This window comes from Triplophysa dalaica, chromosome 7 (assembly GCF_015846415.1).
Source record: "Triplophysa dalaica isolate WHDGS20190420 chromosome 7, ASM1584641v1, whole genome shotgun sequence".
NCBI classification, from domain to species: Eukaryota; Metazoa; Chordata; class Actinopteri; order Cypriniformes; family Nemacheilidae; genus Triplophysa; species Triplophysa dalaica.
Window position 1 is genome coordinate 24,116,348 of NC_079548.1, and position 21,276 is coordinate 24,137,623.

The 21,276-nt window shown below is 41.9% G+C and overlaps 1 protein-coding gene across 6 annotated transcripts in view; it reads left to right on the top strand.

Moving 5' to 3' along the window:
- The window catches only part of cyth3b (cytohesin 3b), a 44,684-nt gene that overhangs the window by 17,937 nt on the left and 5,471 nt on the right, over positions 1–21,276 (top strand). For 4 of the 6 annotated variants that reach the window (XM_056751719.1, XM_056751717.1, XM_056751724.1 and 1 more), the window contains 8 exons: positions 289–398; positions 1,196–1,260; positions 2,625–2,691; positions 3,060–3,178; positions 4,595–4,675; positions 5,254–5,366; positions 6,448–6,596; positions 7,700–7,811. In XM_056751719.1, the coding sequence (XP_056607697.1) occupies positions 289–398; positions 1,196–1,260; positions 2,625–2,691; positions 3,060–3,178; positions 4,595–4,675; positions 5,254–5,366; positions 6,448–6,596; positions 7,700–7,811 (816 nt within the window). The remainder of the gene's footprint in view (positions 1–288; positions 399–1,195; positions 1,261–2,624; positions 2,692–3,059; positions 3,179–4,594; positions 4,676–5,253; positions 5,367–6,447; positions 6,597–7,699; positions 7,812–21,276) is intronic. The other 2 variants (XM_056751723.1, XM_056751720.1) reach the window with 1 other exon arrangement.

Below are 21,276 nucleotides of genomic sequence, written 5' to 3' on the forward strand. Positions count from 1 at the left end.
ATTCTCAGTATTTAGTTGTAAAGTTCATGGCTGGGCTGATCTGATTCCTGCTGTAGTTTTACCCCACGGTCTGTTTATGGATGTCTAAAGCATATTGTAAACCGAAATAGCAAGTTACGGTTTGGTTGGCCGGCTGTTTTATGTCTGTCAACCAGTGCCGAAATGTCTGTGGAGTTTGAATGGAGAGGGAAACGTTTGGCCCACATTTGTAGTTGATTTGAATATGACCTCCAGCGCTTCATTGTTGTTGTGGGGTTGACCGTTGCTCATTTAAACATATATTCACAGGTGTCCAGCTCTTGTGTTGTGAAACAGTACCTGAAGACCTGTCGCTGGATGAGAAAGAGGAACTATCCAACATACGCCGGAGGAAAAAAGAACTACTCGATGATATTGAGGTGAGACTGATTCGTTTTTTGGCATCATTGCTTCACATCATTTACATAAAGCACAAATGTTGGTATAGATGTTCGGTATAGAATATACACCGCCTACTAATTCTGCAGCATGCAGCATTTTGCATTGTATGCATACTTTCTTTATGTCTGAAATCCCTTCAGAAAAGAAAACTATAATTTGCAAATTCTGTACACTCTTAAAAAAAGGTGCTTGAAAAGGTTCTTCAACACATTTTGGTTCCTTAAAGAACCTTTAACATCTGGCGATAAAAGGTTCTTCAGATGACAAGTAAGAAAGAGATGGTTCTTTAAAGAACCTTTGACTGAATGGATCTTTGTGGAACCAAAAATGCTTCTTCTATGGCATTCCTATGAAGTACATTTACATTAAGCAGACGCTTTTATCCAAGCGACTTACAGTGCACTTATTATAGGGACAATCCCCCTGGAGCAACATGGAGTAAAGTGTCTTGCTCAAGGACACACTGGTGGTGGCTGCTGGGATCGAACCAGCAACCTTTGATTTACCATTTCAGTGGTTTAACCCACTAGACCACCATCTGAAGTACCTTTGAAGCACCTTTATTTTTAAGAGTGTATCCCACAATGCAATGTGTCCGACTTGCAATCCGTTTATAACAAACTAACCTGCATATCAGCCACAGCAAGTTACCGATATTAACCACAATATAATGCGATATGTGATACAAATTTTAGTTCTCTTTACAAAAGTTTTTTATGAAACCACTGGACTGCTGAGGTGAGTCAGTGTTTGACTAACACTTTGTGTTTGACAGAGGCTGAAGTTTGAGATCGCTGAAGTCATGACAGAAATCGAGCAGCTCACGAGTGTTGGCGATAGGTGAGAATGATGGGAAATGTTTTCCCAAGGATCAACCAAAGCTCTTTTGTAGACATTAGTTTAGACCTCTGTTCAGAGTGTCACCTGGCCTGACACTTGATGAGAAAAGTCTGTTTGTGCTTATGGCCGTACAGATTAAAGGCCTGTTCAGACCAAGAACAATAATAAAATAACTACTTCTGTCAAAACATATTCAGAAACAATGTATAGTTTAATTCAATGTAAGCCCGTGTTCACACTTCTTTTTCAAGCTGCTAGCATCTGTTTCACATTATAATCCTATGGAGTAAAACGTTTTTTTTTCAAAAACGTCTTGAGTGCCTTTTTAAACGCCAGTGCCGGCATCTTTTTCTGCAGCTCAGAGCGTCTTCTGAGGTTTAAAAAAAGTTCAACTTTTCTGAAAAAAAATGCCCTACGTCAAGTTCCTTTTCGCCAGCTAACCAATGACAGAGACCTGTCTTTTCCATAACAACATGTGAGAAACGTAATTGGTCTAGAAGGCTTCAGCTCCAAAAAATAAATTGTAGGCCGAAACGCCCGTTGGAGCATAGTTTTGTATAGATGTAAGTTTAATTTTCTCTTTCAACAACTTCTGATTACTAGTGTTTTAATATGTGATTTGTTTTTGCAAAGACACTCTCTGTTTATAATTCAAATAGACTTCTGTTACGTTGTCTGTCTGTTTCTCTGGGCTGCCTTCATGAACAGACGCTGAACAGACGCCTGTGCCTTGTTCACAAAGGAATCCTAAAAGAAATTAAACGGATAAACGCTCCATGTTTTTCCCACATGAGCTGTAACGTCTTTAAAAATAAACTTTAACCCCGCATCCCTAGTATCGGAACCGGAGGAAGGTTTTGCAGCGACTGTATTCTTCCACAACCAGGGTGGTACAATATTTAGCTATCTTTAACGGCATGTTTGTTTATTGCTTGCTATAGAGCGACTATCTGGCGTTTTTAGTTCTAACACTTGCGTGAATACGATTCCCTCTTATATAGCAAAAGCTTGGGTAAATTTTTTTATTTTATTTAATACCTCCTTTAATTGGATTTTGATTGGCTGTCAATGTTTTTAAGGACTTAAGTCATGAAGTATCAAATTATTCCTTAGTTTTTTTCTTGATCTAATAAATGTTCTGGACCCTTTACTTAACAACTGCTAGAAGATGAGGCTCTTATGTGAATGGGACTTGATGTAAACAGGACTGTTTAGAGTTCTGAGAGCTGTCCAGGAGAGTTTGGCTCGTGCGTTCAACTGAATTTAGGGCACATTGTATCTGGAGATAAATCTCAAACGTTTTTTGACTGCATTCATTCTTATTGGAGGATTGTTGTTGAGACATTCTTAACTTTTGTTTAAAGCAAAACGACGCAGAGAAACAAACAAATTGCAATGGGAAGAAAAAAATTCAACATGGACCCCAAAAAGGTCAGTTCTTGTCATCGTTACACAACCCTGAATCTCTAGATAGGTCATTTTCATCCACTTTCATAAAATTCATCAAAATGTGTTAACATTCATCTTAAAGTTTTTGTTCTGAGCAATACATTTTGCGACATGTCCCATGATTATTGTAAATGTGAAGTTTTTTTGTCCGTTCCTGTAACTCAGTTGGTAAATAAGAGTCAACGATCATGGGTTCGATTCCCATAGAACACATTTTACTGATACAAATTAAAAGCCTGAAAATACTGTAAATTGATTTGGATTAAATTAAGTCTGAAAAAACATTAATTTATGTGATTTCCCTGACGTATATAAAGTTAAACCAAAAACCTTGTCAATGAAATCTTCAGGGGATTCAGTTTCTTCTGGAGAATGACCTCCTGCAGCACACCCCCGAAGACATCGCACAGTTCCTCTATAAAGGCGAGGGCTTGAACAAAACCATTATTGGGGATTACCTAGGAGAACGGTAAACCTCTTCTGTATTTTTGTGTGCTTAATTCATGACAGAAATGGATTTAGTGAGCTGAACAGCAGCTCAGAAATGCAACACGTGTTTCTCTGGAGAACAGGTAGAACCTCTCAACTCAACTCAACTTTATTTATATAGCGCTTTTTACAATTTTCATTGTTACAAAGCAGCTGTACATGAGACACATTGAATACAAGTATGAATTCTAAAGCAGCCCACCTGGCCAGGCAGATAGTGCAAAACAATATGCAAAAGGTGGTGAGGAACCCAAAACTCCCATCAAGAAAAAAAACCTCAGGGGAACCCAGGCCCAACCAGGGGATTCCAGTACCCCTCTGGCAAAAGCTGCTGCCTCTGCACAAGCTCAACAGTGCTTGCACAACACGGCTTAGTAAAAATATAAAAATTAAGGATTTAAGATTATCATTAACAATCTAATAGTATTTGAAATGTTGTAGGAAAAACAAAGTTGTCGCGTCCTTTATCCAGCTCTATCCTCTTAGCTCTTGTCAGGTCACCGCTTCCCATTCTCAGCTCTGCCATCAGGTCTGGGCATGAACTGCATCCTGCGGTAACCTTGGAACATAGAGACAAGACTGGCTGAGAGTAGAGTACTGTTCTGCACTCTTTGATGCAACAAGTACATCATCTGTTGTTGGATGTGTTCCTTGTTCCGGTTGATCTAAATAATGCAGCCTAAATCCTTTGAGGATTAATATTATGGAGGTGTAGTGTATGCAAGATTAAAAAGATGAGTCTTTAGTCTAGATTTAAACTGACAGAGTGTGTCTGCTTCCCGGACCGAGCAGGGAAGAATATTCCAAAGTTTAGGCGCTAGATAAGAAAAGGATCTACCACATGCACTTGATTTTGAAATTCTAGGTATTACCAACTGACAGGACGTCTGAGAGCGTAATGTACGTGGAGGTCTGTAATACAATAGAAGTTCATTCAAATACTGCGGCGCTAGACCATGTAGGGCTTTATAGGTAATAAGCAAGATCTTAAAGTTAATGCGATGCTTTATAGGTAACCAGTGCAAGGTTGACAGAACCGGGGTTATATGCTCATACTTTTTTGTATGTGTATGAACTCGAGCTGCCGCGTTTTGAACCAGTTGCAGTTTTTGTAATAGGCCCGCAGGGCAACCACCTAGAAGTGCATTACAGTAATCTAGTCTTGATGTCATGAATGCATGAATTAATTTCTCTGCATCTGACAGTGACAGCATATGACGTAATTTGGATATATTCTTAAAATGGAAAAATGCAATTTTACAGGTTGCAATTGACTCGCCCGCAATGACTGTTCTCAAACATCTGGGAAGACCTCAAATGTGGATTTGTTATTCTTTAAAGACAAGTAATCAATCTTGATTTATAGAAGGTCCTGTGTTTGTGTGTTTTCTAATAGCGATGACTTCAACATCAAAGTGCTTCAGGCTTTTGTGGAGCTTCATGAATTTGCCGACCTCAACCTCGTTCAGGCTCTCAGGTGGGAAAAACACTAGAATCTAACACAGAACTATTGTTTGTAGTTCATAATTATTTCATGAAAATGTAGAAATATGAATTAGTTTCGATTTTGCATACATTTACACATGTCCACAAACAAAACATTTAAAGAATTTCTAAAATTAATAATATAATTTGCACTGTAAAAATGTTTAATTTGACACTAAATCATTATTTTAATGCGAAAAATACATTATTACACTTTTTCCATATAAGGATTTCAGTTTAGGCAAGGCAAGTTTATTTGCCAGTTGATATGCATCCCAGGCGTTTGCACATTCATTTGTGTTCAAATAAAGACTATAGTAATAAATCACCATTGAAAAGACAATGTATAGAACTAGAGACAAAATCTGACATTTAGACATAGTATGCTATACATTATAGGATTATAGTAATAAGAATTTAGGGGTAAATTTGTGAGGAAAACAATGTCACTGTGCAAATATATTTCTTCATGCAAAAGACAATTGGTTGTTTCTTTTGACTTTGGGTTGAAATGTAATCTTGAGATTGATTTATGAATGATATCACGATGGATTGGCGCTCTGCACACAGGCAGTTTCTCTGGAGTTTCAGACTGCCTGGTGAAGCACAGAAGATCGACAGAATGATGGAGGCGTTTGCATCCCGGTACTGCCAATGCAACCCTGGAGTCTTCCAGTCCACAGGTTAGATGGGATTTCAGCAAAGGACGTATTTCTTTTGCACAGACATTTGAAAACAAATCTTTAAGCCATTACAAACTGCCACAAGTAATGCTTCTATTGTTTACCTCATTTGTAAGTCGCTTTGGATAAAAGCGTCTGCTAAATGACAATGTAAATGTAATGAAGAACTGTCTAAGTACATCAAGGGCACATGCAAGTTTCTTAAATGTTGGATGGTAGGGGAAGACTACCTTGTTCTGAAGCAAACCCACACCCCTAGCCTAAAAATCTTAGGATTAATATCATCACAGTGGTAGAGCTTTTTGTTATGAATATTAATATGCTAAAGTGACACAAAATTCTGTCATATTTACCCTCATGTGCTACAAAACCTGTGGAACACAAAATAAGATATTTCAAGAAATGTCCCAGTGGTTTTGTGTTCTAATGTTGAGGTAATGAAACGGGTAGTCTGATGTCTGTTGCCCCACGTGTCTCAAACACAGAGCTGAAATAATGAAGGTTTAATGTTACTCATGCATTTGGACCACATACTGACATGTGTGGTAATGCCGGATCTGACTGCTGGCAGGGCAGAAACTTATTCAGTGCCAGTTGTTGGAGTTAAGAGCTCACGTCAGGATTTGTTTAGAAAGTAAACTGGAAGACTGGGAGACCAAGGCTGAGAGAAAACAACTCTATGGCTCCGTTTCCCACCCACATTGTCACCACCGACTGTAAACCCAAGCTCATGTCAGGCATGTGTCTTCAACAAGTGAAACTAACAGCTGCCTCAAATACAGTGTTTTGCGTTGACCTGAACATCTCAAATGTTTCGAGTCTTAGTGTTTAAGCATAATACTGCATTCTGGGAGAAGAAAAATTACCTTTACATGATACAAAAACAAACAAAGTTCAATAGAAACATTACAAGGAAAGTTTTTCCTGTTGTGTTCATTTTTGCTAGTTGAAGAGTCAACGAACAATAAGATACAAGTCAACAGAATTCCAAAAAGATGTCTTGCTGAAATATGTTTGGACCGCAAACAACATTTTAAAGCCATTGTGTTGTTTTAACTGAAGTCTGGTTTTGTGTTTGCAGACACATGTTATGTGCTGTCCTTTGCCATCATCATGTTGAACACCAGCCTTCACAATCCCAACGTCAGAGATAAACCTGCTGTAGAGCGTTTCATTTCCATGAACAGAGGCATCAATGAGGGAGGAGATCTGCCGGAAGAGCTCCTCAGGGTAACGCCTCTCGTCACCGCAGCAACTTTTTATTTACAAAGCTCAAGTCGTGTATTATTCATTTATCCACTGATAACAGCATACATCATGTTGTCATAATGACTTCCTCCCTTTTAAGAACAACAAAATAAAAACAGATGGGAGGTAATAATGAAATTGTACATGCTGGAAAACCGGTCATACATATCCATTAAAATATATTTACTTTTGTCAAAACTGCTTCTTTTAAGAAATGGGAAGAGATTTTTTTTTCTAAATCTCTCAGAGCTCTATTCCTGGAAACAACAACTTTTCCATTGCACTTTGATAAACACTACCAATAACATTTGCACTGTTGGTCATGTGACGTGAAGTAACAAAATACTTGTGCGTGACAGTGCTTTATAGGGATACTTCACCCAATGAAAACCTTTACGTTGTTCCAAAATGTGTATAAATTTCTTTGTCCTGTTGAACACAGAAAGTTACTTGGTAGAATGCTTATAAACAAACAGATCTCAGCACCCATTGACCTCCATTGTAGGAAAAAGTCTATATTTTTTGTTTTGTTAAACACAAAAGAAGAATGTAGGACAGAAAACAGTTCCGAGGCACTTTTGACTACCATTTTATTTTTCATACTATGGGAGTCAAGATCCTGAGATAGGCGCAGGCTCCCCGTGACCCGAGGTAGTTCGGATAAGCGGTAGAAGATGGAATGGAATGGAATGGGAGTCAAGATCTGTTTGGTTATAAGCCGTCTTCCAAATATCTTTCTCTCTGTTCATCTGAATTTTAACAGATTTGGAACAACTCGAAGGTGAGTAAATTTTCATGACAGAATTTTCATTTACATACCCTTATGTCATTTAAGGTCCCTGAGAGTTTCTCTGTTCTCCATCGCCAAAATAGAGATTTTCTGTAAAAATGTTACCCTTAGGTTACAGCTGTATCAGACTGTTGACCTTGCATGTTAAAAAGCCGAACATCTCTATCTTCATGCTTTCTCAAACCGTTTTTACCAGTTGATAATTTTTGGAGCTCTTTGCGTCTGACTGAACCTAAAGCTGCATGTGAGTCTTACAGTATAATCATCACTAATGTCCATGTCTCTCCCTCTACAGAACCTGTATGAGAGCATCAAGAGCGAGCCCTTCAAAATCCCAGAGGATGATGGAAATGACCTCACTCACACATTCTTTAACCCGGACAGAGAGGGCTGGCTGCTTAAATTAGGTTGGGATCGCACACATCAGCACCATATTAACTGTCCTTTCAATAGCTGTGTTTCCTTTACCTTACAAATTTGCAAATTGAAATGAAAACAAGTAAATTTCACAAAAACGAGAGGTGTTTTTTTGTGATACTGTCATGATTGTGCACGGCAGAGAATCCAATTGCAGACAGGAGGTGGTGGAAAACACTGACTTAAATATAAAGCACAAAACACAAAACAAAAACCCACGAGGGGGTAAAACAACAATGATAAGGGAAATATAAATCACAGACTCGACAGGCAAAAATAAACATCTAAACTGGATTATTACAACACTTGACATAAACTGACGTGGACCAGACTAAACTACGACTAATGTCAGTTTAAAGTAGTGGTGGGCATAGATTTTTTATTTTTAATCTAGATTAATCTAGATGAATTTTGCAATTAATCTAGATTGATCTAGATTAAAATGGCTCATTTGAATTCTGCCGAAGGCATTCAGAATATGTGTGCTACCCAAATAATGACTAAAAGTAAGTCTTTGTGAACGGGTGTATCAAGCCAGGTGGCACATTAGACCAGGGGCTCATCTCCTGTTTCCAGAATGCATCACAAACTGCTTGAGAAAGCTGTTCTACTATGATAATTGGTGATGAAAATAAATTCTGTTCAATAAGATGTACTTGTTGAAGTAGAAGAGCTCCTACAGTACATTTACATTTAGTCATTTAGCAGACGCTTTTATCCAAAGCAACTTACAAAGAGTTAGGGAGCAACAAGCGATATGTCATACAGGAGCCATAATACATTAGGTGCTAATACAAATTTACTGGTTTCAGCTAAAGCTAGACCACTACATGTTGAGAGAAAGTTTTTTATTTTTAAACGAATTCCGCATTGCACAAGGTGCAAACAACCTTAGGCTTGTCGATGTTTCCATTGGGAAGCTTCTTAAAAATAAATTTTCCCTGAAGCAACCCGGCGGCTTCAAAGCTGCATCCATGCTAGCACGTCACGTTTGATGTGGTAATTCCACAGTAACGTTATGTTGTGTTCAGACCAAACGCGAATGTGATGATGAGGTGGCGCGAATGACGCGAATCACGCGAGTTGAAAAATCTCGTTCTCACCCGGTACAGTGCAATTCAGCTAGGTATACATCCGCGCTAAAATATCAAGGTGAAAGTCATCATAGCTTGCATAGTATAGACCCAGCTCCCAACCCAACTTTGAGAATAGATTAACGGCGACATATTTTTTATCGCGCGATAAGAGTCTCACGCTAACGCAGCACGTTAACGACCCAGCACTAGTTTAAAGACATATTTAAACTGCAATGGAAACACGTTTTGTCGTATTTACAAGTGTATTTACAAGTTTTGATAGAACATTTGGAAAAAACAGAGTGAGTGCAGCAGTATTGAGATTTATAAGGAAAAGTGAGGTAATAGGAAAATATATAAGGAAATATAGACTCTTTCATAACAGTAGGTGGCAATATGCACTAAAGTTGGTTTGCAACCTGCCATAAAACCTACAAAGAAGAAGTATGGCCAGAATAACTTATCACGAGAAGAAACAAAATACATTCTAATCGCATATAACATTATTTAATGGAAACGCATTCATTCCGAAATGCTTCTTTTAATGGACATTTAGAAAATATCGTATAAATCTGTAATGGAAACCTGGCAACTGACTCTCACGAACGAAATGACCGAAGTCTTTTATCACAGTTAGATTCAATTCATGCTTTTATAATTATTTTCAAAGCAACAGCCTGGAATCTGTGGGGAAACAGCTTGTGCCACAGTAAAAAAAACATTTGTATCCACTCAATTGTCAATGGACATCATGTAATGTCACTCAAGCAGTCATGTGGGATGGTGTGAAGCTGTCCACTAGTACACATGTGAAGTAATTGTGATGCACCCTTACGTGAGAACACAGTAACCATCAGCGTTTTAGTATAATTGAAACTTTTATTTATGAAAACAATATTAGTTTGGGGGGGAACCAAACAAAGCGGAACCAAAGAGTAGGTATCGTTACACCACGTTACCTAGATGACGGACGCCTTCCTCTTCTCTCAGACAGAGATTCGGAGACGAAGATGGCGGTTCGCTTTTTCACTCACTAATTCTGTGATTCTGTTTTCCAGGTTAGTATTCTGTAAAAATTGTAAGGTTGAGTTTCCTCCTGAAGTGGATGTCGCGTATTGAAACTGTGATGAGTTGGTGATGGAACTTTTGACGTGTGAAGCTGAGTTAAAAAGCCACGTTAGGCTATAATCGCGGGAAGCACATTTTGTCAACAATTACGCTAGCGGCCGAATAAGAGGCGTGTATATGGTGACCGTATGTGTGAATCTGTGTGCTGGTGTCCTCTCACTCTAATAACGATTTGTTTCGGGTTTTTAAGGTATCCTGACAGACTATATATGCCACTTCATGTTAAGATAAGATGTTAATGGGGGTATGTTGTTTAAAACTAAAAGGGGAGTTATTTCCTAATGTTATACGGAAGCAGTTTGGTGACTGTCCTGGGTTTAAAAAAAGGTATAGTAAGTTAAACAGTTTTCCCTACGTGTATGGTGATTCATGTGTTGACTTTAAAGTCATTATTGTAATTCATTTACAGCCAAAGAGGGTTTATGATTCATGATTACATTAGTATTATGGTGGATTCCTGAGGTAAAAAAAAGAAAAGAAAACAAATATATCTAAGTATAAGACATGATTTATCCTTTTGATATTATTGCACTTTAACAAAAGAGTGATGTTGATTTTTGTAAAGACACAATTATTTTCTGTGAATGTGAGTATGAAAGATGTTGCTCACTGATCTGTGGAGAGTATAGAAAACCTGTAATGTTTAAATTGAAATTAACAAATGTATACTGAAACATGATTACACTTGGGAAATGTTTTATTGTTTTGTAAAATTGAAATTTGTAATAAAGAGACAGAGATTCGGAGACGAAGATGGCGGTTCGCTTTTTCACTCACTAATTCTGTGATTCTGTTTTCCAGAGCTGAGAGAAGTGAACCCCAAGCTATAAAAGAAATCATTTGTTACTCCAGTTACACATTTGAAACTCGTAACAAACTGTGGGGGCTCGTCCGGGATCTCTCCTCATCACAACAATAGGAGGAGCAGATCCAGAGATAATTGAACCACACGACCAAGGTGACAAGACGCTGCTGCAGGCCAGGGGTTATCCCGTGGGCGTCCGAGGAGGGAGACCAAAGAGAAAAGGGATCTCCACCTTGCTTAGGAGCCGCACTGCTGATCCTGAGGCCGGCGCACGCTACTTACCAGAGGAGCTCACCTGTGATCGGGAGGTCGACACGCACACACACATACACACCTCTTACTAAGTCCCTTCACCACTGATTGACTGAGTTCACAAACCACAAGGGAATATCAGGACTACACACTATGTCAGCAACTCGTAAAGAATTAGTATGGAGCATCAAGAAACAACTATTCAGACTTTCAAACAACGACATCTATCAGGTTGCAAAAGACATTGCAATCAATAGTCCACATGAAGAAGAGTTGAGTCCGAGTGATGAAGAGGGCTGTATGGACTATGTTATCTCCTACATGCAATCTGACTCCTTACTAGGACTTGAGGATGAGGGAATGGGTCAGTTGTTGGTTTTAAATGATTTGGTAGGTAAGGTAATTAATGCTGATGCTCCTGTTAAGTTTCCGGTGGGTGCATTTAATGATGGTAACATACAGGTCACACCTAGTCCCAGTCCATCCACTACAATCCCAACCTCTGCATCACAACTTCTTTCTCACTCTAACAACACAGTTAGTCTGACACAACCCCATCATAACACTCATACCAATACAACAACACAGACATTAGAAGAACTGAGACAAGTGTATGAAGAGCTGGGTGAGAAACTCAGACGAAGTGAATCTACGATGGCCCCATCACCCACAACTTACCCCCACCAGAGTGAGGCAGAGTTCCACTGTATGCCACAGATGATCTCAGAGAGACCAGTAATACTTAAGGACCTCTCCTACGTGCAGCGCAGGGACTTCAAAGTACATGGTGGTCAGGTTGGAGATCAGAACTCTGATTTAAACTACAACAATATCAGCAAACAAATCGACGAGGGAGTGAAGGAGGGCTTTGCAGAAGCAGAGGTGGTCAGAGGGGTGTTGAGGATCATCAAACCAGGGGCATTTAAAGATATGCTTGTGAACAAAGATTCTATCACGGTATCTGAACTCAAAGGCTTCCTCAGGTCTCACCTCGGAGAGAAAGCAACAACTGAGATGTTCCAGGAACTGATGTGTGCCAGGCAATTAGACCAAGAATCACCACAGCAATTTCTTTACCGTATGATTGGGCTCAAACAGAAAATCCTTTTTCAGACCCGACAGGCCAGTGCAGACATTGCATATGATCCCAAGACCATCCAGGAGGTGTTCCTCCATACCATCTATCAGGGGTTGGGGACAAAACAAGCTGACCTCCGGCAGAGACTGAGGCCTCTAATCTCGAACAGTCAAGTCACAGATGAGGAAATCCTTCGTCAAGTCATGAAAATAATAAGTGATGAAAATGAACACCAGCGCAGACTGGGTCAACCCCCCCGACAAAAGTTAGCACAAGCACACAGCGCCAAGGTTGAGACGGGAGACCGTTACAACAATAACAAGTCGCGGGATATAGCACCAGATAATGAAAATCTCCAGACAATACAACAGCTCACTTCTCAGGTGGAGACCCTGACACACATGGTGGCTTCTTTGATCGAGCAGCGGACAGCAAATAATCGGATGTCTTACCCTCCTTCTCAGCCAACTCCCAGCAGACCTGTCCAACCACAGCTGGGACAACCTGCAGTCCAGGTGAGAGGAAGGACAGCTCGTTGCCCGAAATGTACTGAACAGAATGCACAGGAGTGTAACCATTGCTTTGTGTGTGGAGGGGCAGGACACAGAGCAGTGGGATGTCTTCAACAAGTCAGGTTGCAGGGAAACGGGGCTCGGTCTTTGTGGAGGGACGCCCAGAGACCGTTGAGCAGTTGCAGTCCCAAACAGTTACAAGTAACAAACAAATAACAAGACACCTCAAGCATAACAAACAAAAAAAAACACATGCACTGACCGACCAGAGTAACATCACTTGCAAGGCACTCCTAATTGGGAAGAAAAGTCTGCTGAAATGTTTGATTGGCGGATACCCAGTTACAGTCCTGTTTGATTCAGGCTCGCAGGTGAGCATAATTGACCAACAATGGACTGACACTCACATTCCTAATCACATATTGAGACCCCTTTCTGAGCTTTTAGAGGAAGAACTTGGCGTCTATGCAGTCACTGGCCATGCCGTCCCCTACAGCGGATGGGTTGAGCTCACTGTCAATCTCGCAGGGAATGAAGACCCCAATCTCACAATACAGGTCCCTTTCCTAGTCAGCCCGTTGCCACTGTCCCATCCCCTTCTAGGAGCCAATGTACTCCAGGAGATCATCAGAAGGAAAGAGTCCTCGGGCGATGCAGTGGCAACGGTTGTCAACCTTCTCCGCAGTGCATTTGGAATAGAGGAGGAACAGGTAGAGGTCATTGTAAATTCCATCCAGGTGCCTCCTAGTACATACTGTGATCCTGTTACTATAAGGGTGGGCCAAGACCATGTCATCATTCCCCCAGGCAGAACAGCTCATGTATGGTGTAGAGTGCCTCCAAACTTTGACGCCTCTAACCCCATTGTTCTATACGAACCAACAGAGGAAAGCGTTGTCTTAGGGCAGTTGAGTGTAGGAGAAGGCCTCTTGGAAATCAATAACACCCGACGGCCCTATGTGAAGGTGCCCATCTCTAATCACTCAAAGCATGAGGTCACCCTGCCGGGTAGAACCTCTCTGGGAACCATACAACATGTTATCAAGGTCCTTGAGACTGATGCACCAGAGTCACATCAGGCTGATTCCACACCAAGAAAGATGACATCAGTCGAGGTTAAGGGAGTCGTTTCTTCCAGCACTTCTCCACCCGAATCCTGGCTTCCTCCTGTTGACATCAGTCACCTCAGCCCTGACCAACAACAGTCTGTAAAGGAAGTGCTCTATGAAGAAAGTGGAGCATTCGCCCGTGACAGCGACGACATAGGGTGCATCCCCTCCCTACAGATGGAGATCAGGACTAAGGATGACATCCCAGTGCAGAGGGCTTACGCGTCCATCCCAAAACCACTATACAGGGAGGTTAAGGAGTACATCCAGGAGCTGTTAGTTAAAGGGTGGATTGTGAAGTCCCAGTCGCCTTATTCAGCTCCTGTCATTTGTGTAAGGAAGAAAGATGGGTCCTTACGCCTGTGTGTTGACTACCGGCTCCTCAACAACAAAACTGTGCCAGACCGTCACCCTCTTCCCAGAATTCAGGACCTCACTGACTCTCTGGGAGGATATGCCTGGTTTTCGATCCTTGATCAGGGGAAAGCCTACCATCAAGGCTTTATCGCCGAAGGATCAAGGTACCTGACCGCATTCATAACTCCATGGGGGTTATATGAATGGGTCCGAATACCCTTCGGGCTATCGAACGCCCCAGCGGCTTTTCAAAGGAGCATGGAAGGTATGCTCGACACGCTGAGAGATGAATGCTGCATCCCTTACCTTGACGACGTGTTGTGCTTTTCCAGGTCATTTGATGAGCATGTAGAGGTGCTACGCAGAGTCTTGCAAGCCTTGCAACACCACGGGGTAAAGCTGAAGCCGGAGAAATGCGAACTCTTCCGCAAGGAGGTCCGGTATGTTGGTCGGTTGGTGTCAGCAGAAGGGGTAAAGATGGACCCCAAAGACCTTGAGGCAGTGCGGGCACTGAAAGACAAGATGCCACAGACAGTTGGGGACGTCAGGCAGTTGCTTGGGTTCTTGAGCTATTATCGAACATACGTGCAGGACTTCTCACGCATAGCCAAACCCCTATACGACCTGCTCCAGTCGAAGCCCAGCACCTCTCTAGCCAAACCGCCACGAGGAAAAACGAAATGCAGTCAACCGTCCTCCCGTACTCCAGTAGAATGGAATATACAGAACCAACAGATCCTTGAACAGCTCGTGGACCGGCTGACCAAACCCCCAGTGTTGGCGTATCCCGATTTCAACCGCCCCTTCACACTCCACACAGATGCCTCCCAAAAAGGTCTCGGTGCAGTTCTTTATCAGAACCAGGATGGGAAGTTGAGGGTGATTGGATACGGGTCACGCACGCTAACATCAGCGGAACAAAATTATCACCTACACAGCGGAAAGCTTGAATTTCTGGCGTTGAAGTGGGCGGTATGTGAGAAGTTCCGTGACTACTTATTCTACGCCCCGCATTTCACAGTCTTCACGGACAATAATCCCCTCACATACGTCCTGAGTACTGCCAAACTCAACGCAGTAGGTCACCGATGGGTGGGGCAGCTGGCTGACTTCCACTTCGACATCAAGTACCGGCCCGGCAAAACCAACATCGATGCTGACACTTTATCACGCTGCCCCCTGGACATCGACACCTTCATGGCTGGATGTTCGGAAGAGTTATCGGAGGAGGCAGTATGTGCTGTATGGGAAGGAAGCCGGAAAGGACAACAAGGAGATGTGGCCTGGGTGGCAGCCCTCAACTTAACATCCCACAGCCAACCTCAAGTTGAGCATCTGCCGGAAATCAGTCATGAAGAGCTTGTGAGGGAACAAAGAAAAGACCCCGCCATTGGGAAAGTTATGGGGTTGAAGGAAAACGACTCACCACTAACAGAGGATGATAAAGAGAAAATGGACACACACGCAAGGAGGCTGTCAAGAGAGTGGAGCAAATTATACATAGAGAATGACCTTCTCTACAGGAAGAGTGCAGGTCGACAACAACTGGTCCTGCCCGCCACCTACAAACGAAAAGTGCTCACCCAACTGCACAACAACATGTGTCACGTTGGCGTTGAAAAGGTTCTGAACCTAGCGAGGGAGCGATTCTACTGGCCTTTCATGAAGAAGGAGATAGAAGAGTATGTGACCAGGAAGTGCTCTTGCATTAAACAGAAAAAGCCAGCCACATATGAAAGAGCACCAATGGGAAGTATAACATCAAATTCGCCCCTTGAGTTGGTGTGCATCGATTTCCTTCACCTGGAAACCTGCAGAGGTGGATACGAGTATATCCTTGTAGTGGTTGATCACTTCACCAGATTCGCGCAAGCCTACCCCACGAAAAACAAGGCTGGTAAGACAGCTGCTGACAGGCTTTTCAATGATTTCATCCCCAGATTTGGATACCCGGCCAAACTACACCATGACCAGGGTCGAGAGTTTGAGAATGAGCTCTTCAGAACTCTCAGGCAATCAGCTGGTGTCGCCCACTCGAGAACCTCTCCGTATCACCCCCAGGGCAATCCTGCAGAGAGATTCAATCGCACGCTATTGCAAATGCTCCGCACCTTGGGAGAGAAAGAGAAAGAGAATTGGAAGGACCACCTGCCCCATGTACTCCAGGCATATAATTGTACGAGGCACGAGGCCACAGGTTTCTCCCCGTATTATTTGTTGTATGGCCGACATCCTCGCCTACCAGTGGACATCCTCTTTGGCCTCATAACAGACAAAGGAGCTGAAACTAATGGACCAAAAGGATATGCTGAGAAATGGGCAGGAAAAATGGTGGAGGCATACCGAATAGCAAACGCAAACAGTCGACAGTCCAGCTCCAAAGGGAAGACATACTACGATAAACGGAGCAGAGGTGTGGTTCTTCAGCCTGGGGACAGAGTACTTGTACGCAATCTCAGTGAACGAGGGGGGCCTGGAAAGCTTAGATCGTACTGGGAGCAGCTCATCTACATTGTGAGAGAACAGGTGGGAGATAATCCTGTCTACAAAGTAAGCCCGGAGGCGGGAGGCCGACCAGTTCGCACACTACACAGGAACCTCCTGATGCAAGTCAATGACTTACCTATAGAGCCTCTTCAGAACCCGACCACCAACACATCTGAGTCACAAAAGCGGAAGAAGAGAGCCTCAGACATCCCGAAACCGACACATGAGGCACCGGGCCCATATATAAGTGACTCTGAGGAAGAGGAAGGTGTGCCTCGTTACTGGTTGCGAATACCGAGGGAGAAACCAAGAACGGGAAGTTACTTACCTGTGCCGCATGTTACCCCCGACTACCAAGATAGATCTGAACAGAATGAGACCCATCTGGGAGAAACGATTCATGTAGAATCTGAACAGGACAGGGAGAGTGTTCGAGATGAGGAACAGGGAACATCCAGCGAGGATGAACATGGCATGGAGCAGCTTCAACCTACAACCGTTCAAGAGAAACTGCCTGCTGTCCATCAAGAGAACAATGTTCCCAGACCACAACCTGAACATCAGATCCCACTGAGACAGTCCACGAGAGGAAGACGGCCAAGTTATGTGTTTACTTACCCATCCCTGGGTCAACCCGCTTATCACCCGAGGCCCACTGTGAGTGCAGTCGGAATCCAGCCAGTACAGTGTGCTTACCAGTGTCTTGGTCCACCATACCTCCACCACCTCCAACCCTCGTTCAGTGCCCCATACCCTTACTTACCTGTTGCATACCCAGCCCAATGTGGATGAGATATCCTGAAAGACAATTACATACATTATATACTCACCAGATGAGATCTGGAACACACTTTTTCTAGAACATATAGGATACACTAATTGAGAGTTAGGTGTTTGAAAAAAAAATGGGGTGTGTAAAGGTTCAGAGTGGAATTGTTCAAAATATCTTGTGTCAGGAGCCACTTTTATTTGTTGGGGAGTGTGTGATGCACCCTTACGTGAGAACACAGTAACCATCAGCGTTTTAGTATAATTGAAACTTTTATTTATGAAAACAATATTAGTTTGGGGGGGAACCAAACAAAGCGGAACCAAAGAGTAGGTATCGTTACACCACGTTACCTAGATGACGGACGCCTTCCTCTTCTCTCAGACAGAGATTCGGAGACGAAGATGGCGGTTCGCTTTTTCACTCACTAATTCTGTGATTCTGTTTTCCAGGTTAGTATTCTGTAAAAATTGTAAGGTTGAGTTTCCTCCTGAAGTGGATGTCGCGTATTGAAACTGTGATGAGTTGGTGATGGAACTTTTGACGTGTGAAGCTGAGTTAAAAAGCCACGTTAGGCTATAATCGCGGGAAGCACATTTTGTCAACAATTACGCTAGCGGCCGAATAAGAGGCGTGTATATGGTGACCGTATGTGTGAATCTGTGTGCTGGTGTCCTCTCACTCTAATAACGATTTGTTTCGGGTTTTTAAGGTATCCTGACAGACTATATATGCCACTTCATGTTAAGATAAGATGTTAATGGGGGTATGTTGTTTAAAACTAAAAGGGGAGTTATTTCCTAATGTTATACGGAAGCAGTTTGGTGACTGTCCTGGGTTTAAAAAAAGGTATAGTAAGTTAAACAGTTTTCCCTACGTGTATGGTGATTCATGTGTTGACTTTAAAGTCATTATTGTAATTCATTTACAGCCAAAGAGGGTTTATGATTCATGATTACATTAGTATTATGGTGGATTCCTGAGGTAAAAAAAAGAAAAGAAAACAAATATATCTAAGTATAAGACATGATTTATCCTTTTGATATTATTGCACTTTAACAAAAGAGTGATGTTGATTTTTGTAAAGACACAATTATTTTCTGTGAATGTGAGTATGAAAGATGTTGCTCACTGATCTGTGGAGAGTATAGAAAACCTGTAATGTTTAAATTGAAATTAACAAATGTATACTGAAACATGATTACACTTGGGAAATGTTTTATTGTTTTGTAAAATTGAAATTTGTAATAAAGAGACAGAGATTCGGAGACGAAGATGGCGGTTCGCTTTTTCACTCACTAATTCTGTGATTCTGTTTTCCAGAGCTGAGAGAAGTGAACCCCAAGCTATAAAAGAAATCATTTGTTACTCCAGTTACACATTTGAAACTCGTAACATAATAAACAGCATGGCAAAATCACTACCGGTCGACACATTATAATATAGTGCTGTCAGTGAAAGCTGTGAAGAATAATGACTTTTCACATATCTGAGAGAGCAGAAGTACCCAGTTCCTGACCAACAGAGTAACAATGACTCATTTCTCATCTTCTCCCTGTCTGTCACGTCCCGTGGACAAACGTTGGTGAAGTCAGGGACTTTCATTCATACGATGATGTGTTTCTGATATCCCATCTGTCATAAATCTGTACTTGCAGTACATGAGCGTTTGTTTGTGTATTGTTGTCCTTCTTGTTTTCCCTACACTCTTTGACCCCTGGCCTCATTTCTGTCCTGTGACTGGCTGTCTCTGCAGGAGATAGGTGACCAGGACAGATCTATCCCATCATTCATTCATCTTAACGTCCGCTAGTTTTCATTCATCCTCCTCCTGTCTGGAGGGATGTGTTGCTCTGCTGTAACCGCCTGACGCAGAGGTCGCTTTTTGACAGACGTTCCTGTTACTGCGTAATGTCCCAGCAACCCCGTTAACTAGCTAATAATGTAGGTACACATTATACCCTCACAGTCATTATTTGCCCCCCTCAGCAGTTTACAGCAGGGAGACTTTTCCACAGTTTTGAACCACTAAATATAGCCTTGTTAGTTTTTTGCGCTGGAAATAGTTGTCTTCCACAGACAAAGTGAACAGATTAAAACAATTAAAGCCCACAGTTTGTTGCCATTTGACTTATTTTATGGTTTTATGTTTTGAAAATGTGTATCCTGCCTTGATGCCCGATGACTCCTGAGATAGGCGCAGGCTCCCCGTGACCCGAGGTAGTTCGGATAAGCGGTAGAAAATGGATGGATGGATGTTTTGAAAATCACAACAGTGGTCCACATCAGGGGCCTCATATATAAAACGTTTATACACGCAGATTTTATCGTAATGGCGTGTACGCAAAAATCCAAGACAACGTTCATATTTATAAAAACGGTCTTTGACATTGAAAAGTGTTTAGCGCCACATCAAGGTCTGAGCAGACGTACACACTTTTGCTTGCCCAAGTGTTCTAGGTTTTGGGAAATGTAATTCATTCTTGCCACTTGTAAAGGATTTAGATGTTGACCGGTGCTTTTTCATATATCAATGACATTATTTAGATATAATTAAAAGGTGGAAATCTGAAACTGTTCAGCTGCGTGCCAATTCACGATAACTTTCGATTTATAGATTTCATATCTGAGAGAGGCTTTTTCTTCTTTATTTTACTTCTACGCATTTTCTGTGCGTACGTTTGTTCCATGACTCCGTGATGTACGCACTTTGAGAAATGATCGAAAATCTTATTCAGGACAGTTTGTATGCAACATTCAATCAATGAGGCCCCTGGAATTGAAAACACAGTACTGTGTGACATCATAGATTGGTTCCTATTTATATATTGTATTTTATGGCGTTTTTGCAGTTTTGCTTTGTTGCAATGCAGCTGTATAGAAAACACATTTTAGTGAAGAAAGAAATGTTAAATAAACATTATTGAAATCACTTAAATTATAAAGCGTATGGTGTTAAGATCTGACACCATTGTGTACTTCGAATCTGTACAAAATGAACAATTCGGTATAAGCAAAATAAGCTAAATCCGTCTTTCTTTCTGTATGTTCTTCCCCTTATAACAGCCAATTCACAGTCTCTGGCATCATCTCTGGCTCTTTTCCCTCTGTTTTCCCTCTGGCATCACACACACACACCCACACAACATCCAGCACATAAGAGACCCTGATCATGTAGGGACCATCAAAACCCTGCATGTGTTCATGATGGGGTAATGTCATTGATCATCTTCACCATCTCACCCTAACGCCCTCCCGTCACATCTGTGAATGACCAACATAAGTGCAGTCTGTGTTTCTCTTACTTTGTGACTCTGGTGTGAATAGACACCTACAGATAGCATGATGCTCTGTGTCTGTCCGTGGTGCTCAGCAGCTGTCAGACATGTTTGAGTCAGTGGAGAGGGCCGGATAACCCTATGGCTGTGTTGTATCTGCAAACAGAGCTGGAATCTGCAGTTTCCTCTGGATGACTCAGAGGATTCAGCATATATGAGAACAGAACACACAGGGCGTGCGTGTGTGTGTGTGTGTGTGTGTGTGTTTGTGGGTGTGTGATGGAAAGGCTTCCTGGGCTCATCTACTCAACATTTCCAGATCACAATAGCTGCTTGCCAAAAGACATTGCATTAAATTGGGTCATAACATGCAACTGCAGTCCTCTTGTTCCAGTAGGTCTTTTCTTTGTAAAGCACTTTTGCCTGAGTGTTTCTAGGAAGATAAGGTTAACGCTGTGATGCAAGCGCTTCCTGACAAATAACTGCTCTGATCACATCAGCATCGCTCGCAAACATTTCTCTTTGTGTTGTGGTCAGGAGTCGAGTTGGATTTGGTTTCTGAAGTTGTCTAGAACACATGCGCAACAGAACATGAAGACTGGTT